At 37.2% G+C, this 18,931-nt stretch overlaps 2 protein-coding genes across 2 annotated transcripts; one reads left to right on the plus strand and one right to left on the minus strand.

Annotated features, from left to right (window-relative positions):
• Positions 1 to 3,075: 3,075 nt before the first annotated feature.
• On the plus strand, positions 3,076 to 5,038 carry LOC118821778 (tetraspanin-10; the record flags this gene model as incomplete). The annotated part of the gene is given in 3 exon segments (XM_036590507.1): positions 3,076 to 3,082; positions 3,085 to 3,532; positions 4,711 to 5,038. Coding segments are annotated over 3 exon segments (783 nt in total), but the record flags the coding sequence as incomplete, so codon positions are not given.
• A 3,632-nt stretch (positions 5,039 to 8,670) lies between these two features.
• pde6ga (phosphodiesterase 6G, cGMP-specific, rod, gamma, paralog a) lies at positions 8,671 to 10,269 on the minus strand. The gene is made up of 3 exons (XM_036589794.1): positions 10,115 to 10,269; positions 8,884 to 8,924; positions 8,671 to 8,747 (listed from the first exon to the last, which is right to left on the minus strand). Exons 1-3 carry the CDS (start codon positions 10,267 to 10,269, stop codon positions 8,671 to 8,673), a joined length of 273 nt encoding a protein of 90 aa, XP_036445687.1.
• Between the last annotated feature and the right edge of the window lie 8,662 nt (positions 10,270 to 18,931).

Below are 18,931 nucleotides of genomic sequence, written 5' to 3' on the forward strand. Positions count from 1 at the left end.
ACAAAAATCAATCATTTTTCAGTTTTGTTCTGTATTGTTCTTTAAATATCAAATAAATGCAGCAATTGCATTCAGAAATGATAAGACGTTGGTGCAGCCGCTTTTAGAAGCCAGGGACCAAGTAAAATCTGTGCACAGGTCACATTTAGCCCTGGGCTGGACATCTATCAAAGAAATATTCTCAGGATTTTCAAGTCAATTGTTTTTCTTGTGCTTTCATCTGCTTATTGAATGTTTTGCTCCTAAATTGGCCTGAGTGGTCTGAAGAAGCCAATAAGAATCTAAGACTTAGCCTGAGGTCATCAGAGCATTCATACACAGCCCTCCACACACACGCACTCTTGGCCTAATCTCAGCACTGTGACTCTCACATGATGCAGGAATGCCCGCGCTCTCAGCTACACACTCTGCACACTGCTGCTGGTTGGGGTGAGGGGGGCCTCACTGCAGCACTCTCTTCCTCTCTGCTTCTCACTTGCCTCTGGAGTCAACTGGCATCCCACACTGACCATTCAAGTGGCCATCCAGAGTCCTCGTCCAGCAATATGAGATGAGCCGCTTTTCACTTTCAAGGAGATTTCCTTTCTTCTGGGAGCGGAGGGCAAACGTACAAGATGAAGAGACCAGACCCCTCGTACCAAAGGTAATGCAGCATTACCACATAGCAGCCCTCAAGAGCTTTATGTATCACACACAACAGAAAGCTGTTTAGATCTCGCCATTTTTCTCTGAGAACTGCAAAAGTGCAGGAACAACAATAATAAAAGACCTTTATAAACAGTAACTTTATTATCCGATAGCTTGTTAATGATAGTTAATAATTATATAATTGATACAATTTGACATTTTGTTTGCTTAGTTGTATACAAACATAAATACCACTATTAACCATTATGAAAAACTACTAGTTGCCTGTATATTGTTTTAAAACCCCATCAAAGCTTTCCATAAATAAAATGTAATAAAATTTAAATGTAATAAAATATATATTTATAAATAAATTAAGTTCAGATGATTTATAATTTAAAGAATAGATTTTGTCACTCATATAAACTTTATAACAGAGATGCAATTAGCGCTTATGTTTTAAAATTTCACATATTAGTTATGTACATATTATTGTTATGAAATAATAATAATAATAATAATAATAATAGTAATAGTAATAATAAGATAAATAATAATAAATATTTATTATTAAATGATAATTTTACATATTATCATTTAATAATAACAAACTACGAATTAAGGAAAGGTTTATGCATTGCAAATTAGCAAAGTCATAAAAACCTACTTAATCATTTAAATGACAATGCAGACAATTACTTATACATCATAGATGTGCCAATAAGTAAATGCTTAATATTTCAATTTGTTCAAAGTAATCAAATAGCTAAATATGTATTTCCAAACTGCTGTTTAAATGTTTACATTTCTGAATAGTGATTATGTTTTTGTACATCAGTAAGTAAAAAAAATATATTTTTATTAGTTAAATTTCGTTTAACTGGGTAAAAATTCAATTAGTAGCATTTGGTAATACACAACCAATCAATAACAAAAACAAACTGCTATAATAATTACATTGCTGTTTATTAGGCTTGTTATCATGAATTCTTACTAGAACATCTGATGACTGATGGAAGTCGTCAGATGTGAAAGTTAATCACACTCCAGCACTTTAGGCAGAGCTTCCTTGCATTATTTCTGTTAATAAGCTTTTATTCCTTTTTGTTATGTATATATGTATATTGGCAAATCTGCCAAGCAACACTGTTGAGTGTCATTTTGAAGCAGTGTTAAACGTGTGGAACACACTTGAGTGTTACTTAACACGATTCATTGTCTAGCTAACTCTAGAAACTCAACACTAAGATCAGTGTACTTTTACTTTCTGTGGAGTGAGCCCATAAATGCTCCAAAGCAGTGTGAACCTCTTAAAAATCCAGGCTTATTACATACTAAGGCTTACTATTCAATATCTACAGGGACTTCAATGCAAACTGGCTGAGCTATTCTTAGGTTATAGAAGTGTGTAACAAAACTTTGGACCCACCAGTCAGCCCTGGCCCTTTAATGGGTTAAAATGAGTTGTTGAATGAACACTACCATGACTGTGTATGCTAACCCTTCTGGAGTTTTAATCACCCTTGGGCCAAATGACTTTCTATATGCGTTCATATTTTGATGAACAGGTAGCTGAGTGTTGCAAAACATACCAAAAGTATTAATAGTCCCTTAAAGAATTATTAAAAGGACCCTTATTATGGAAAACCATGTTTTTCTCACTTTTTGAAATAGTTTGATGTGGTATGTGGGCACTGTTAAAGATTTTAAATGTTCCATTCACTCCCCCAGTCCATACAGTCCATTTATCAACGCTGTCCAATGAAAAACAAGTATCTCCATTTTTTTCCTGATATTTATATTGCTACATCATTTAAGTGGCTGCTACATTGTGTGAGAAGTGCTTAAAAATTGCTTGGAAAAAAGTCTCTGTTCATTAACTTACACTGAAAGTAAAGAGTGTTTTTACCCTCTCCTGTAAACTTACTATTTTGGAGATACTTGTTTTTCTCTGAACAACCACATGGAAACTTGTTGTTGTCACAGAAAACTAAGCATTTACATATATCCAGCCTATAGCTGTTTAGCTCCGCCCATTCACACTGAAGTTATAAGGAGTGTTTCAGCCCAGACTGCTTTTAGAATGAAGCATAAACAAGGTAGCAAATCAGAACAGAGCTCATTTACATATATCACTCTTCAAGGCTCAGTGACAAAAACAACCTGTTTAATTCTAAGGCATAAAGAAAGGTACGAAAACGGTAAAGTAAAAATGAATTAGAGCTGTCTTTGGTACATAAACACATACTAGCATTTTATTTAATGAATGAAAATTTCACATTGTTTATGCCACCAAGGAGACCCCTCAGACATGTCCTGCCTCATCGGTTACATACCTGGGCACGGACAACAGCTCTGAGAGCAAGACAGACTCAAGCTCGTCCAGCCATGAAGAACGAAGCACGATGTTCCTCAGGCCGCAAACCCGTACCATCTCCAGCCTGACTGACTACCTGCTGAAATGTGTCCTCTTCACCAGTAACCTGCTCTTCACTGTGTTGGGTCTGGCCACACTGGGGCTCGGACTCTGGGGCCTTTTCAACAAAGAATCCTTTGCCCAGGAGAAACTGGGCAGCATCGGCACTGACCCCATGCTGCTCTTTGTCTTCCTGGGCTTGGTGTTGTCACTGCTGTGCCTGACAGGCTGCGTGGGGGCCGTGCGGGAAAACTACTGCCTTCTTCGCACCTTCTCGGTTGTCCTGTTGTTCCTGGTGGCCGCCCAAGTACTGGCGGCCATTGTGGCCTACAGCCTGCAGGGCCAGATTGCCAACCTGCTGCGCACAGGCATGCTGAATGCTATGGTGCGCTACCAAGACGACCTGGATCTGAGGTTCATCACGGACGAGATCCAAACAGGGTTACAGTGCTGCGGGGCGGATAACTATCGAGACTGGCAGATCAACAGGTAAGGGCACAGTTGATATGTTCAAAATTGACCCCAAATCTAGGATCAGCTGCAGCCCTGACCTACTGCCCAGCACCTTTAGAAGTAGCAAATGTCACCAGCACTAATAAAATCATGATGGAATTATGGCATGAAAAAGGTTTATGGACCATTCATTGAAATAAATGTTTGGTTTGACATTTTGACACAGTCCATTTTGTAGTAAAAGAACCTTGTAAGCACCAAATTTGCAGATCACTGACAATCATGTTTTTTTATCTTTGGAAATAAGTAAAAAAATGGTGTTGGGTTGTACCTCACACATTCAGGAATGATGCAGAGATCATAATGATTTTAATTGGAAATAAAACAATGTAAACACAAAAAATATAAGTAAGTAAATATTATTTCCCCATTGATTTGGGTAGGCCTGCAACCTAGGTAAGCTCAGTCCCACTCAGACCTACCTATGACTATAGCTATGCCCAGAACCTAAATCTAGCAGCAACCTTAACTTCAACCCAGAACTAAACCTAACCTTAAACAGTGCATAATCAAGCACTGTTACCAGATAGCCAGATAGTCTGTTAGCAATAAAAGGGGGACTCAAAATACAGTGTGACCAAAGTTTCAGACATAGCCAGACTGAAAATAGAGAGAACATAATAGAACAGACTTAATGCCCTGTTAGTTGCATTAAGTATTGCAAGAATGCAAAAGCAGCTTGTTTAAGTCTAAGGGATAAAGAAAAGTTAAAATGGTTAAAATGATTAATGTGAAAATTGATTACAAAAATCGAAAAAAAAATGGCCCTTAAAATGAATAAAAAAAGGAAACAAAACAAAGAAATTTAAATTAACATCCAAAATGCCTCATATGTCAGAAATGGTGATGAAAGACTGAGGCTGATAATGTGACAAAATGTAAAAAATAGATAATTAGAGGATGTTATTTATGATTATTTATGATTTAATAACTTTTTGTTGAAGTACTTGAAATATTTAATAAACCATTGCTGTCTTGTTGATCATTGTATACGTTGTATGTTACTGTTGTGTATAAAATAACAAAAACTCTTACTATGACAGTTGATTCCAAACTTTTGAATACTGGCATCCTGATAGACAGCATAATGTAAACTTGCATTGCAATCAGCTTGGTGCCTTTCAGCGGTCTCTCTCTCTCTCTCTCTGTCACAGCTATTTTAACTGCTCAGCTCCAGGAATTCAGGCCTGCAGTGTGCCGCCTTCATGCTGTGTGGACCCTCTGGAGAATGGCACAGTGTGGAACTCTCAGTGTGGAGTCGGGGCTCAGCTGCTGGACGAGTTCTCAGCCCAGAGCGTTATATTCCTGGGGGGCTGCCTGGGCAGTATCTCCCGCTGGATTGAGCAGCACTCCGGCCTCATAGGCACGGTGGCAATCGTCCTACTGGGAGTCCAGCTCATCATGTTGATTATTACTACACGCCTGCTGGACAGTATTCAGTGGAATAGAGCACAAGCACAGCAAAGAACAGTCAGAAGCTAATGCTCCTGATACTGATGAGAGTATTAGGTGACTACTGTACCATACTATGTACAGACACCTTCTGACTTTATTGTGCATTTGTACAGTCCTTGTCAACTTGTCGAAAAAAATCATAACTGATACATTTGTCCCATGAACAACATATATATATCCAGTGAAATGGACCAATGACATCACTCGCTGCAGTAAAAGACAGCCTGGACTGCTGTGATCAGGGAATCTAAAGGCAGCCTACCAGAGAACATACTGGCTGGTGATAATTCATAACTCATAAACTCAGATAGCATAGAACTTAACAGAGTTTATTTATACTCGTATTTACAACTTTCTTAGCCATATGATTGCAACTGCCTTGTGGTTCACTTTATAATGCCTGCCTGAAAGCACTATTACTTCAAAAACATGAGACTGTTTTCCATTTCAGGACACCCCACCACTGTGACAATGGCTGTCTGTTATGGTCTTTGTAGGTTTTCAAGGCAGGAGAAAATTATTATTTCTCATGTCCCGGTAGCCCAGTGTTTGCTTAGCATAAGTTGATGCCCATAGAACACATTATGTAAAAGTCTTGTTTTGTTCATTGGGCTTATCACCAATGTGCAAGTGCTGTTAAAGGGAAGTACCACTGCTTTTTCAACTGCTCACATGTTGTCACTATGACTCCACTATTATAGTCCTCCTCTTCTTTTTGTCCAGCTTTTAAATGGCAAAAGGTTCCAACAATGGCTGTCTTGGTAAAACCAAGCTACTGCCATTGTAAATTTGTTTATTGAAGGACACTGAGTGACACAGCGCTGAGGCCAGTTATAAGTTAGGGCTGGAGGATGCTTTCAGGAGACCGCACTCCTGGGAGAACTACAAATGAATCAACAAGATGTAACATAGCTGTATAGGAGTGAGAGGCTACATTTAAGGAGGAGCTGGAACCATGGATTCTATATATGATATATGCCCTCATTTGTTGAAACATGCAGCCACTGCTTCTCTCACTGGATACAAGTGACAAAAACTAGAAACCTTGTTCACTTTATAGAAATCACATGATGGTTATGTGAACCCTGAAATCACATGATAAAAATAAGGTTATTGAAAGTAATAAATACTTATTATTATTGATTATTGATTATTTTTCATAACAAAATGCAAACTGCTTTTTAAATGTAAAAAAAACTTTCTTTAGGGCTAAATGTGAGCAAATAAGACAAACTGATTAATCAAGATGAACTACACAAAATAATGTGATTAGTCACAATTAATTATTTTAATCATTTGACAGCCCAAAAATATAGCCATTTTATTTACTATCCAAACTGACCAGTCAATCTACCTATAGTTTATATATATAATGATAATAATGGGTGCTATTTTGCATTTCAGCACTCTGCATGTATGTGTCTGCAATTTGAAAAAATAGTTTTAGCGAAAACATTGTCTCAAACCGTTATAAAACAATCTTGCAATGCATTTGTAACTCGTTTGTGTGATAACTCTGCGAGTGGGCTTTTTGACTTCAGACGTCTGGTTCCTATCACCACCACGGTGAACAATTCTGACTCACTAAGTTTCTCCACAATGAAATATTTCACATCAAACCACTCTGAATGACTTTACATCTTATTGCTTTAGTTAAGCAGCAATGTTGAAAAAAAAAAAGATTGTTATTCCCCTTTAACTTGCACCGACTATATATTTATTCTATTACCTTCATAGCAAGCAAGGGAATAATCCTAGCTGCTCCCCGATAGTACTTTCCCATTACAGTTTTAGACGTGTGTTAAATGTTGTAGATAGTTTCACACACCCATGTTACGGTTTCAGAATCAGAACTGAAGAACCACTCAGATGAGCTTACTTGACAAGAACCAACAATTCAAGCTTTATGTTTTGTGCTCAAGTCATTCCAGTGCTGCTGAGAGTTGTGGTGGGCTGAGCATCACCCAGGGACCCCTTCTGCTCTTCCTCCCGTGCAGAAGCATCATAAGGCCTGTAAACTGAGCTAAACTCCATCGCCGAGCCGCTCCCAGTTCACGCTCCAGCAGCAGATGCACCACAGTCACAACCACAGCACTCAACTGATTCCAGACAAGACGCGTATGACAGCTTGAAGACTCAGAAAAAGACTTGGTCCCACTTTATATTAAGTGTCTCTAACTGTGTAGATACATGTAAACAACATATGCTACAACAATGTAACTACTAATGATTTAGTCACTGTTACAGATGGATTACAGAAGTACACCTTAAGTAATTATACATGTGCATCAACAAGTGTATCTTAATAGTTGTAACAACCTATTCACTCTCGTGTAATTACACAATGGTAATAACACAAATGTATTTACATTTGTAATCAGACTGGAACAGCATTTTTTCCAGCAGTAAAAGCAAGTATGTAATAACTTTACATTACTTACACTGTATCTGCCAACTTTCCTAACATTTAGCTAGCAAATATGTTGCTAGTGCTGTGACATTGTAACCAGTTTCAGCTTTAAACCATTCTGTAATGTGACAGTACAGCAGATAACCACTTATCTTAAAATGCAACTTTTATGATATTAACTAAATGTGTTGCATTACCCCCCAAAGCACTGTCTGTATTACCACTCCATTATTACACAGTACATACATAACAACTACACAGGTACTGTCCACTTATTATAAAGTGTAACTTTAACACTACACTAGAGGAAGGTTCCTGGGTAGTTGTTATATAGGTACAGTGTAATTACAGATTGGTATTAATTAATGTGATGTGATTAGGTTACCTTGTTACAACACAGTTATTCCGCAGTAATTATGTAAAACATAAATGTAATGTTATGTAAAACATTCTTCCTTTAACTGCTGGGAAATACTTCTGATCTGTAGTGTATCAAAAATATACACTTGTGTAATTATATGAGGCAAAACTGAAGTTGATCCACATGTGTAATTTCATAGGCTCCACTTCTGTAATCCATCTGCAACATTGGCTAAATCTTCAGTAGTTACATTGTTGTTGCACATGTTATTCATGTGTAACTACGCAGTTATTAGACACACAATATAAAGTGGGACCAAAGACTTCTACTGTATAAAAAGATTCATGAAGCAAATGTATTGGGGACTGTTACTACATTTATAAAATAAACAAGGTTTACCTTACAGGCTGCCTCTTCAAAGCAAAAGAGAGGGCACATGAGATGCATTTAAAATGCTAGATTAGGTATAAAATGAAGAGGTCTATCTCTATCAAGCTTTAACCCCGGAATTATTAGATATGAAGGCTTATTATTCAGTAACTACAGGGACTTCAACACAAACTATGAGCTATTCTTAGGTTCTAGAAGTGTGTAATAAAACGTTGGGCCTGCCCGTGGGCCCTGGACTGTGTTCACGATCTGAGGTAGTTTAACTGATATACAACAGAAGTACATCATTTGCTAATTTATAAATAGTACTCTCAACTGACAATAGATAAACAAAGATCAGCCAAATTGCTATCACATAAATGGCAATAATATTTTGTGTTTTCCCTTTTTAGTGTTCTTGGTGATAAAACTTTATGTTGTGATCAAGTCAGATTGACATCCACTGGTTACTGGCAGACTGAGGAGCGACACTCTGTGTAGCGGAGGAGGTTACGATGGTCAGATGATGCCATACTGAGCCAGTTCATGCAGCTCCAGATGACTGAAAGCTTCCCATGGGCAGATCACTGTAATATCTGTGGACGACAACAACATCTGCACTGAACACTCCTCTCACATCTTGCGTATGGCTGCACATCTTCTTTACATGACCACTAGTTTAAGGAGTGGAGGAAAAATAGGAATGTATTTTTATACTGAAAGGTGACATACCAATTCCCAAACCCTCCATTCCGGGAATTTCGTTGCCAAATCTGAGAATGACAGACAAGGACATTGGGATGGATTAACATAACTGTATATAGAGAGGAACTGAATTACTTTATATAAATACATAGATGAGTATTGCAATGTGTCAAAAACAATTATATCTTATATATAGTCAAATGCAAAAGTTTGGGCACCCTTGTCATATGAAATGTTTTGCTAATTTTCTGAGTGTGAATAAGTTAACACATCCTCAACAGAGAACACACTTCTGCACATTTTAATGTTACTGTTTATTTATACACATGAGAGAAAAAAAAAACATAAAATGTGGCCCATGCAAAAGTTATGGCACATGTTATACATGTTAAACTCAAATAAATAGTAATTTGGTTGTTCTCTATAGTGGATGAGATGACTTATTTTCACTTAGAAAATGTGAATAAGTGATATATTTTGACAAAATGATAATAATAATAATATAATAATAATATAATGTTCAATCTACAGTCCACTTATCTGTCCTAAGATTTCATCATTTAATCACTATTTTTGAAATATGAGGTAAATTAATTTTTTTTTTAACTTTATTCTTGATGCTATACAGCTTTCTCAGTAATTTTAGAACCTTCTATGGCTCTGTTTATCATTCTAGTTAATATTTACAATTTCTTGATTTTGTTCATTGTTTCCCTTTTTTTACAGCTTTCTACAAATTATTAGAAACTTATGAAGTGGCACAGTACTATCACCATGTTGGAATTATCTTCAACAAACTTTGAACAGTGATTCTATACTTTGCACTGCAAAAACTGATATTTTGGCAAATGAAATCATCTCACATCACATCAATATATCTAATATGTATCATCATGTGATTGTTGTAAGCACATTAAAAGATTATTAGGCTTATATTTAGACATTTTTTAACCATTTTATTTAGTGAAATTGGTTTATTCTATCAGCAGATAATTATGCTTGTTTTAAGCATTATTTCTCAAAGTAAGCAGCAATATCTAACAACAGAATGAGACAATTTCTCTAGATAACTCAAAACAACTAAACAACATCCATAAATAAGTTGAATGATCTTATAATATTCTTATAATAAACTCAGAATAAGAAAATATTGAATATACTGACTAAATTTAAGATGTTTTCACTCACCAAGATGATAATTTTTTGCAGTGTGGAATGGTAGTGGATATATTAAAAACACTTCAGTATCATGACTTACCCAATGACTCCTCTCTTGGGGGGCTTGCTTTTGAACTGGCGGGTAGACCTCTGCTTAAAGCGCAGTGGGCCGTTGCGTGGAGAACCAGGTGCAGTGGCCCTCGTGGCTGTCTTGCTGCCAGTCTTGGGTTCAGGCTTGGACACCTCCAGATTCATGGCTTCGGAGTGTGTTTGGTAGCTTGAGGGTGAAATTGATGGAGCACCCACTGGACTGTTCACATGCAAAGACCTGCAGGAGATTAAGGTTAAGGGGATGAGGCCAAGGTCAAAGACAGATTTAGCCTGACCTGTGAATAACCTATAGAACGCTGTGCATCATGATTTTATAAAAGTTAAGCCTTTGAAGCTACATTTTGGTAGATTTCTGTAAAGGTTATTCAAGAACCCAAGATATTTTGTTACTTTGATTTGGTTATTTTCGACATACTTTGGAATATTAATATTTTGATAACTATTTCTCAAGGAGTTTTAATCTCCAGTGCCACGTCTGGCCTATTTTACTGCTATATAAGCTTTGGAATTTGCTTTAAAATATCTTGATTATAACTTTTCATTCTTGACATGCCCAATAGCCATTCTGAGATACAATTACTGAACCACATTTATCCTCCTACGACATGATTATCTGCGCTAGTCTACATGACTCATGGCCTTCACACCAGATTCCAGGGCTGCAATAAAGCACAGAGTCCTTGTAATCCCCTTCTCAAGTGATCCTGCAGTCCTCAAGTCTGATAGTGAGCAGGATTCAAATTAATCTCATTACAGCAAGGACAATGCACGATATGCTGATTTTAATGGTGCTAAAGCACATCAGCTCATCGGCTAATGCAAACTGGGAGCATGTTTTGAGCATCTGATAAGAGACCTCAGTACAGTTCTGGTTTTGTCACATAGATGAGATATAAACTAATATATACAAGGAAGGCATAGTGCCAACAACTGATGCTGTATACTGAATGAAAAACTGCCACAGCTGTATTTAGCCATTCTGCTGGACACTAGAGGGCTTTTTGAGTAATGACACAGAAGAACCACTTTTGGTTCCCTAAAGAACCATGTTTGAAAGATATTTGTAAGTAAGAAGAATGATTTAAAGAACCTTCACATCATTTAAAAGCTACATACTAATCTAAGGGTTCTTCATAGAGCGTTTACATTATATTGAGATTCTATAAACTTTAAAAAAGGGTCTTCACACTCACACACCATTTACAAAAAATGTCTCTCCAAAGAATCAGTCATTGGAACGTTTTGTAGGGAACCAGTATTGGTGTCAACTATAAGGTATTTATCATTTGCTATGCGCTTCAGCATATTTTGAAGGAGTTTCCTCTCTGGTAAATGTTTACTATACAATGTATGTAAGGTTCTATGTACAATTCCATTTTGCGTAATTTAAAAAAAGGCAAGCTAAGCAGAACAAAACAGTCCAATTAAAATAAGCAATATCAGGTTAGACATTCTTGTCTAGAGCACCAGCACTAATAAAGGTTTATTACCTTCATCAGTACAAACTTAAATGGCCTAAATAGCTAACTTTAAATCTGATACTTGGAAAACCTTCTGACAGTGTAACATTTTATCGGTATCACCCAACACTAGGCCATTACATTTCACCAATTTAAAATATGTTGTCTGGTCCCAAATCTCAAAACACTTCCAAGAATGCAAACTATAGGCCGAGTTTTTAGTTACAAAGTGTAATGTACGGGCTCCAGCTGAGCACCAATGTGCCATTGTCCAATCTGTTTTTCCTCAGAAATAACTATTTGTATCTTCTACCCACCCCATGGCCCCAGACCACCAAAACTACACAACTTACCTGCTTGTCTGTTCCCTTTGTTCTGCTTTATATGTTGTTTACTAGTTGTGAATTGTGAATCGCTGGACAGCCTTTTTATAGTCTGCAGAAAGGTAAGGGGCTTACAGGTGAATCTCATGTCTGACCCAAGCGCCCCCCCCCCCTTCTACTTAGTGTCAGTGTCACCTGAAACAATTAGGGGCTACATGTGGTCATTGACATTTGTACAGATTTATGAGGGGCTCAGCTCGTCCTGTTTTCCATCAGTGATGCACGTCTCAGAGAGAGGGATGACTGGCCATTAGGATGCGCTCTTCTTTGGTGTTCCTCTCAGTGTTTCTTCCTCTGGCTGTCAGCTGTCCTGCCACTGTTATACTTGGCTTGCTCATCAGCACTATATGTATGTGTATATATAATATATGTATTTAGACAAGAGATGAAGTACATACAGGTGCAGGTCTCAATCAGTGGAAACTGTGAGGACCATCTAGGCCTTCAGGGGAGGCCTAATGATTTATTTGGCTGCACGACTGGTAGGCTGACCAGTGTTTTTCAGTCAAATGAAATAGAAAACAGTGGCAGCTCTATGGCAGGGCTTTTTACTGAAAGTGTAACTGTAAAACTACTACTAGGTAAAATATATGTTTATATATGTTACAAGCAGCAAATGTCCACATTCAATGTAGAACAGCCAAAAAATATTCATGTGAATCTCTGTTAGTTTCATGCTAACATACTACTAGAATAGGGGTGCTAGCAGAAATAGGCATTATGGGTGAAGTGGGGTTTTTTCCTCATTTTTGATGGTGTTTTGACATTTAGGGCTCAAACTGAAGGCCTACGTCTAATAGTCACAGCTCATCACTGGTCTGTACTATGGTCTGAACCTTGTAAAGCTTATTTGTAAAGCTGTAATTTGTAGTTGCTTAAAAGCTGATGTGAGATAATGCCTGTTGTAAAAACTGTTATGTAAACAAAACTGATTCCCATCATCACTGCATGAGTATGACACAACAATTATCAAGTACAGCAATTTCATAACATCACATGTGCCAATTCATAAAAATGAATGTTGACCAATTTTAATACACACGTATGTTCCAAAATTTGGATCAAGAGAATACATTAAAATCTATATAAGGTTCTTCCAGCCAACAGAATAATTCACGAAAATACACAAGTTACGAGTTTCTAGATGTTTCATAAAATGACTTATTAGATTTCTCATTACGCAACACTGTTTTAAGTGGCATATTTGTACCTACGTCCAGTCTTCTTCTCATCAGCACTCTCAGAGATTGAGTTGTTTACGCATACAGATAATCCTTCATAACTCCTTCATTCAGTTGATGGATTAATACTGTCTACATCTCAGTCTAATCAGCACAGGCCTGAACATTCAGGTAAACACAAACAAATTTAAATGATCAACTATGTAGTATGTAAGTTCAATGTGATACATTGTTTACCTTGATACATGGTTCCATTTTGTTATTCTAAAATAAATGGAAAAATCTGTTTTCATTTTAGGAATAAATATGAAGTGATGTGGTGAGAATTACTGTAACTGTACATGCAACAACAACGTCTATAACGCTGTAACACTATACACGTGTAGAGCACCTGGACTAGTAGCGCACCCGGACAGGCACATGGCCGTGTGAGACAATCCTTAAATCCACAAAGAAGTGTCTGACTGGTGTGTGTTTAAGAAGAGATACATCTGCAGTAGGAATATCCTAAATCATGCTCTTGAGACATATAGGCTATTTTCCTCATTTTCACATAGTGCTAAGAAAATGCATTGAACTCTAGGCTTATTGTTAAGTTATTAAACGTAATACTTACTATTTAATTACTATGAATTATTCTGTATTTATAGTGAGAAAGTATTTAGATTCTATAGTTCTGAGAGAGAGGAACTGAAGTGTGAATCCAAATACAGCCCCGTTAGAGTTTAAGTAATGCCTTTTACAAGGTATTAATTCCTGTGATGTAGTAAATAGTGTGCATATCACATAATTAGATCTGCAAATACACATTCATCTTGAGTAACACAGTAAAAGTAGAGTAAAGCACTACATCAATAAAATGAACAAGCACTACACCTGCTCATCCAACATTCCTTCTAATCAAGGGTATTAATAGGGATTTTGTCTATCTTTGCTGCAATAACAACTTCTACTCTTCTGGGAAGGCTTTACACTAGATATTAGAACATTGCTGTGGGGATTTGATCGCATTCAGCCACAAGACCATTAGTGAGGCTAGCTACTGATGTTGGATGACCAGTTCTGAATCACAGACATCACTCCAACTCAAACATATTGGATGGAGCTCCGTCACTCCAGAGAAGTCCTGCTGCTCCAATGCTGGGGGTTTTATTTCTCTCTAGCTGATGCTCCATAATGTCCTCTTCCATTGGTAGTGCTTTTCTATGGAGTTTTTGAGAAGCTGTGTGTATGCAGTTGAATACTTTAGTGCACTTTAAAGAAGCTGAATTCACTAATTAAAAGGCGTGACCAAATACGTTTGTGCATGTAGTGCACATTAAAGTATAACCATTACTAGAGTGATTACAACCATCTCAATAAATAATAACCGTGATGTTGGTTTAAAACTCTGAGGATAGGAGAACACCCATTTTAAGGGTTTATACACAAGACACTACCCTAGAAGTCCAGGTATGATATGCATATATATTCTACTAACAGACAACATTATTCACCTTGTCTACAGTTACCATTAGGTGGTGCCATTGTTTCACTTCAGAAACTCTCAGGTCCTTCTCAACCACTTAAAGCACATCTTAGTTCAGTATGACTCAGAGTAAAAGGTATAAACTGTACCAAAAACTAGCCATACAACAGCACTATCACATGATTGGAGGAGAACTAGTACCCTGAGAATTTGCTATAGTAGTGGACTGTAAAGTTTCATAGAAAACAGCAAAATTCTGTTTTTATGGCAGGTAACCACACCATCTATGGTGTTGAAAAAATCTAGACAAAGTAACCATTGCAGTTATATTGCAATGATTACAGTTGGCTTGTATGCTTAAGATTCCAGTGGTCGTGGTTTATTTTATCTCTAAATGAGCTCACCTGGACTGGCATGACTGGCATGACTGGCATGACAAGGTGGATTCTTTGTCTCCGAAAAATTCATACAATGGTAAATAAATCTGAACAAAGAACAGACACTGGCTGTATCAGTAATTTTCAACTGCAGGATATTTGAACCTTGCAAACACGACAGCTTCTACTCATGGCCTGGTGTGAACTTTTGCAAACTCTGCCATCTGGATTTGGGATAACTTCACTATGGACTTGAGAAGAGCCAAGGAGCCATTGGTTGTGCACGTGAGACACAAAAGAGGAAAGCAGTCAATCTTACCCCATCATATGGCTGTAATGAATTGATTTGCTTGAAGAAAACACCTGGCTTCTATATGAAACATCCTCCCCTACCAGGTTAGAAAAAACATTTAGTTAGAAAATTTTGGGATTACATTTAAGTATTTGGCAGATGCTCTTATCCGGAGCAACTTCCAGTTCACTTGTGAGGTGGTGAATGTAGTATTAAGAGTCTTGGCCAAGGCCAAGCAGGGGAATAGAACCTTGGACTGTGGCATGGAAGATAGTAGTTTTATCTACTACACTGTACCATCCGCTATAGAGTCAAATACATGAACTTAAGAGCATATGCAGAGCATAAACTGCATGACTGCATGTGGGCTGCCAGCCCCGACATTTATACCTTTTATACCTCACATATATAAAAAAAATGTAGTTTTAATACATGCAGTGAAAAAAGCATTAACCAGTGTTACAATGCTTTAAAAATTTAATGTTGCTGCCGGCTCAGAACTGTGTGGGTGTGTCGGATCGCCTAGTGATTGACAGTGGCATCTCCCTGGCAACAGAAACAACTCAGCACCAGTGGCAGTGGTAGGCAACAATCAGTATGCTTTAGCCTCATACAACAATTTTAAAAAACAAGAGCCAACCTTCATGAAAACAAGAGTCTCTGAGTGGTGCGTAAAAAGTGCAAAATGCAGATCAAGCTGTTAAATGATAATTTTGGAAATGTAATTACATTGCAGGTAATGTTTGACAACTATGACTTTCATCCTATGACGAGTAGATCGTGGACATATTGCGTCCAATATTTAACGCTATGCACTAATGTTCAAAACTGAGGTCACATAAGCTCCCTAATAAGTCAGCACTGTCATATTTGTGTGCCTTATTGTGCACCATGCCTGTAAAGTACACTCTCAAAAAAAAGACACTTAACTGTACCAGGGAGGTACCCTTAAGGGTACATCTTTTATTACATTTAGTTAGGGATCACAGCGGTGCTATATACCACTGAAATTATATTTTTAAAAGTTGTATTGACTGTATTGGACCTTCAAACTATTGTTATACCTCTGAGGGTACATTTACACTGTTTGTACCTTGATGAATGAAAATTATACCTGCTCAGTATCCTTTTTTCTGACAGTATACAATTGCAGGGAAGCACTGTGGGCCTTGATGTTAGTGGGGGAAGGGGTAGCTAACATAACACTAAGCTAATGTATAATTTTATGTGTCTTACTATAAGTGAAATGAATTGCGTATGGTAAGACTCCACAACAAGTGGCTAATGCAAGTAGGAAGTAACATCTAGCTACACTACAAACAATAAAACCTTCATAAGAAGCACCGTTAACAAATTCAGCACAGCTGAAATGAACTACTTGCTGAGAATTTTGGCTGGGACTCATCAGGAGAGCAGCCAAAATTGGAGGAGAAATTGGGAGAAGAACGCAAGTGGCTGACATATACATACTGCTAACACTCATAGGTACTTATGCAGATCTGACATAACCTACGCCAAAGTTAGTCCCACCTTATTCAAATCCAATCATTCTTTCTCTGTCAGTTCATAGTAAAAATGTCACAGAACTGTTACTGACAAACAGGATGGGAACACAGTCAACAGGCAAGAAAGAGGGTTTGAAGTAGAGGATGAGCGCTTTTGGGAATAGAGTTGGGTACAGTGATTCTTAGGAAGTGAAATCATACAGATTGCTTGGAAAAGGGTTGATACAGGCAAAAAGGGAGTAGTAGTGTGGATTACAGCACCATCAACAGGCTTGATAAGGAACTTTTTGAACAGCTCATCTTGAACATGAAAGCGTAGGGGCTGGTGGCTTTGAGCAATACTTTCGTTCCTGGCTCAGATATAAGGCATGGTGTATGCCACACAAGAATCCGTATATCATGTTGAGCCCAGTCAACATTAGCCAGGGCACAAATAATAAAGAGGCTAGGCAGAGAGCACAATAGCTAAAAAAAATCCTTCAAGACAGTACAAACAGGAGACTAGTGTACTCAAGATGAAATCACACTGTTGTTGGTTTTAGTGATTTATCCCTTGTTGACTTTACTGAACAAATGCATGTATGTGAGTGAAACTAGCAAAGAAATACAGTAAGCCTTTCAAGTTTATTTGATAAGTGTCAGTTTGGTCAGTTCCTTTGGTCAGTAACCTCACAGAGTAGGACTCACATCTTTCCATTTGGCTCCTAGCTTTAGCAACTTGCATATAAGACATTTCTGTAGCCTGTTTTAGTTTCCATCTGTGTGTTGTCCTCCCCTTGTATATCGCTGTTGTCTCTAAAATGGTAACTTTACAGGAGAAGGAAAAAACATAATTTACTTTCAATTTAGGTCAATGGAACCAAACTTTTGTCCAAGTAATTCTGGGCCCTTTTGGTCCATTCATCATGAAATTTATATATAAAGAGCAACAGGCATTTTCAGATTATGCCAAAAACTGAAAAACAACAAAAATGGAGATACAAGTTTTTGTTCCAACAACAGCGATGTATAATGAAAATATATTTTAGTAACTACAATATATTTTGTATATGTAAATATATTTTCTTTTTATTTCTTTCTATTATTGTTTTTATTTGCATTGCATATATTTACTAAATACTTTTTTTCTATAAATAAAACATGGTTGAAAAAATCATATTATGTTAAATGAATGTATGCAAAATACATATGCTACCATTTAAATTTTGGAATGACTTGCCATATCAACAGTTGAGTTTTTTATACAGTACATGCTAAAGTCATAAACCTTCCAGTTATTAAAAGATACTGAGAAAATGAGACTCCTAACAAGCATGCATGACGTGGTAGACCACCAAAACTGTCCCCATCAGATAAACCAGAGATTTCATCTTAGAGAGAGAGGAGAAAAATTTGATATCTGATTGGCCATCCAAAATGCCACCCCCAGCTTTCTGCCACGTCATTGGCTTGCACCTGGCTGTGCGGCTGGTGTTTGTGCCTTTAAGAGGAGACTTGTTTTGCTATCGGTAATTAGCAGAAGAACTGTCCAACCTGTCTCCGAACGCACCCCTCCCCCTCGCACATTCACATTGCCACCTGCCGGAACACCCTGCCACTCCTTTGCCACTTTCTAGATCCATCTTTAGTACCTTTAGGTGGGGAACTATTATACCAGGATCCATTGAAATAACACACACTGTCTTTACTCCAGGCTTCTGGTTTTATTTTTCTTTTTAAAACATTAGGTTATGAAATGGTGCAAATATGTACTTTTCCCCTAAGAAAAAAGTGTTTAAAGTACCCACCTAGACTTTAATACCACTGTACCTTTGAAAGTACTTTTACATTGTACCTTGATAAACAAATAATCTACTTGCACTGTACCTTTTCTCTGACAGTGTATACTGTAGTTATCTATTTACACACTTTTTTGGTCACATTATCCACCTGGACATTTGCTCTTCACTTTTGAAATATAATTAATTCTGGTTATAAATAAGTAAAACTTAATGATATATGACTACTCAGCTCAGAATCATCTACTTGTTTATACTGAACACATCTAAAATGTATTCTTTTTTATTCGTAGTTTTTGTGGCCTGCTAATTTAACCTACTTATTAGAAGGCAATGAAGTGTCAAAGGACTATCATAATAGA

The sequence above is a fragment of the Colossoma macropomum genome, unplaced genomic scaffold (genome assembly GCF_904425465.1).
Source record: "Colossoma macropomum unplaced genomic scaffold, Colossoma_macropomum, whole genome shotgun sequence".
Classification (NCBI taxonomy): domain Eukaryota; kingdom Metazoa; phylum Chordata; class Actinopteri; order Characiformes; family Serrasalmidae; genus Colossoma; species Colossoma macropomum.

Bases quoted from the DNA above. Each gene is read 5' to 3' on its own strand.
- pde6ga (XM_036589794.1), bottom strand. From the start codon at position 10,269: ATGAATCTGGAGGTGTCCAAGCCTGAACCCAAGACTGGCAGCAAGACA. The intron at 8,925-10,114 runs GTAAGTCATGAT...TGTCATTCTCAG, and splicing joins CCCAAGAGAGGAGTCATTGG to ATTTGGCAACGAAATTCCCG. The intron at 8,748-8,883 runs GTATGTCACCTT...TGTCGTCCACAG, and splicing joins AATGGAGGGTTTGGGAATTG to ATATTACAGTGATCTGCCCA.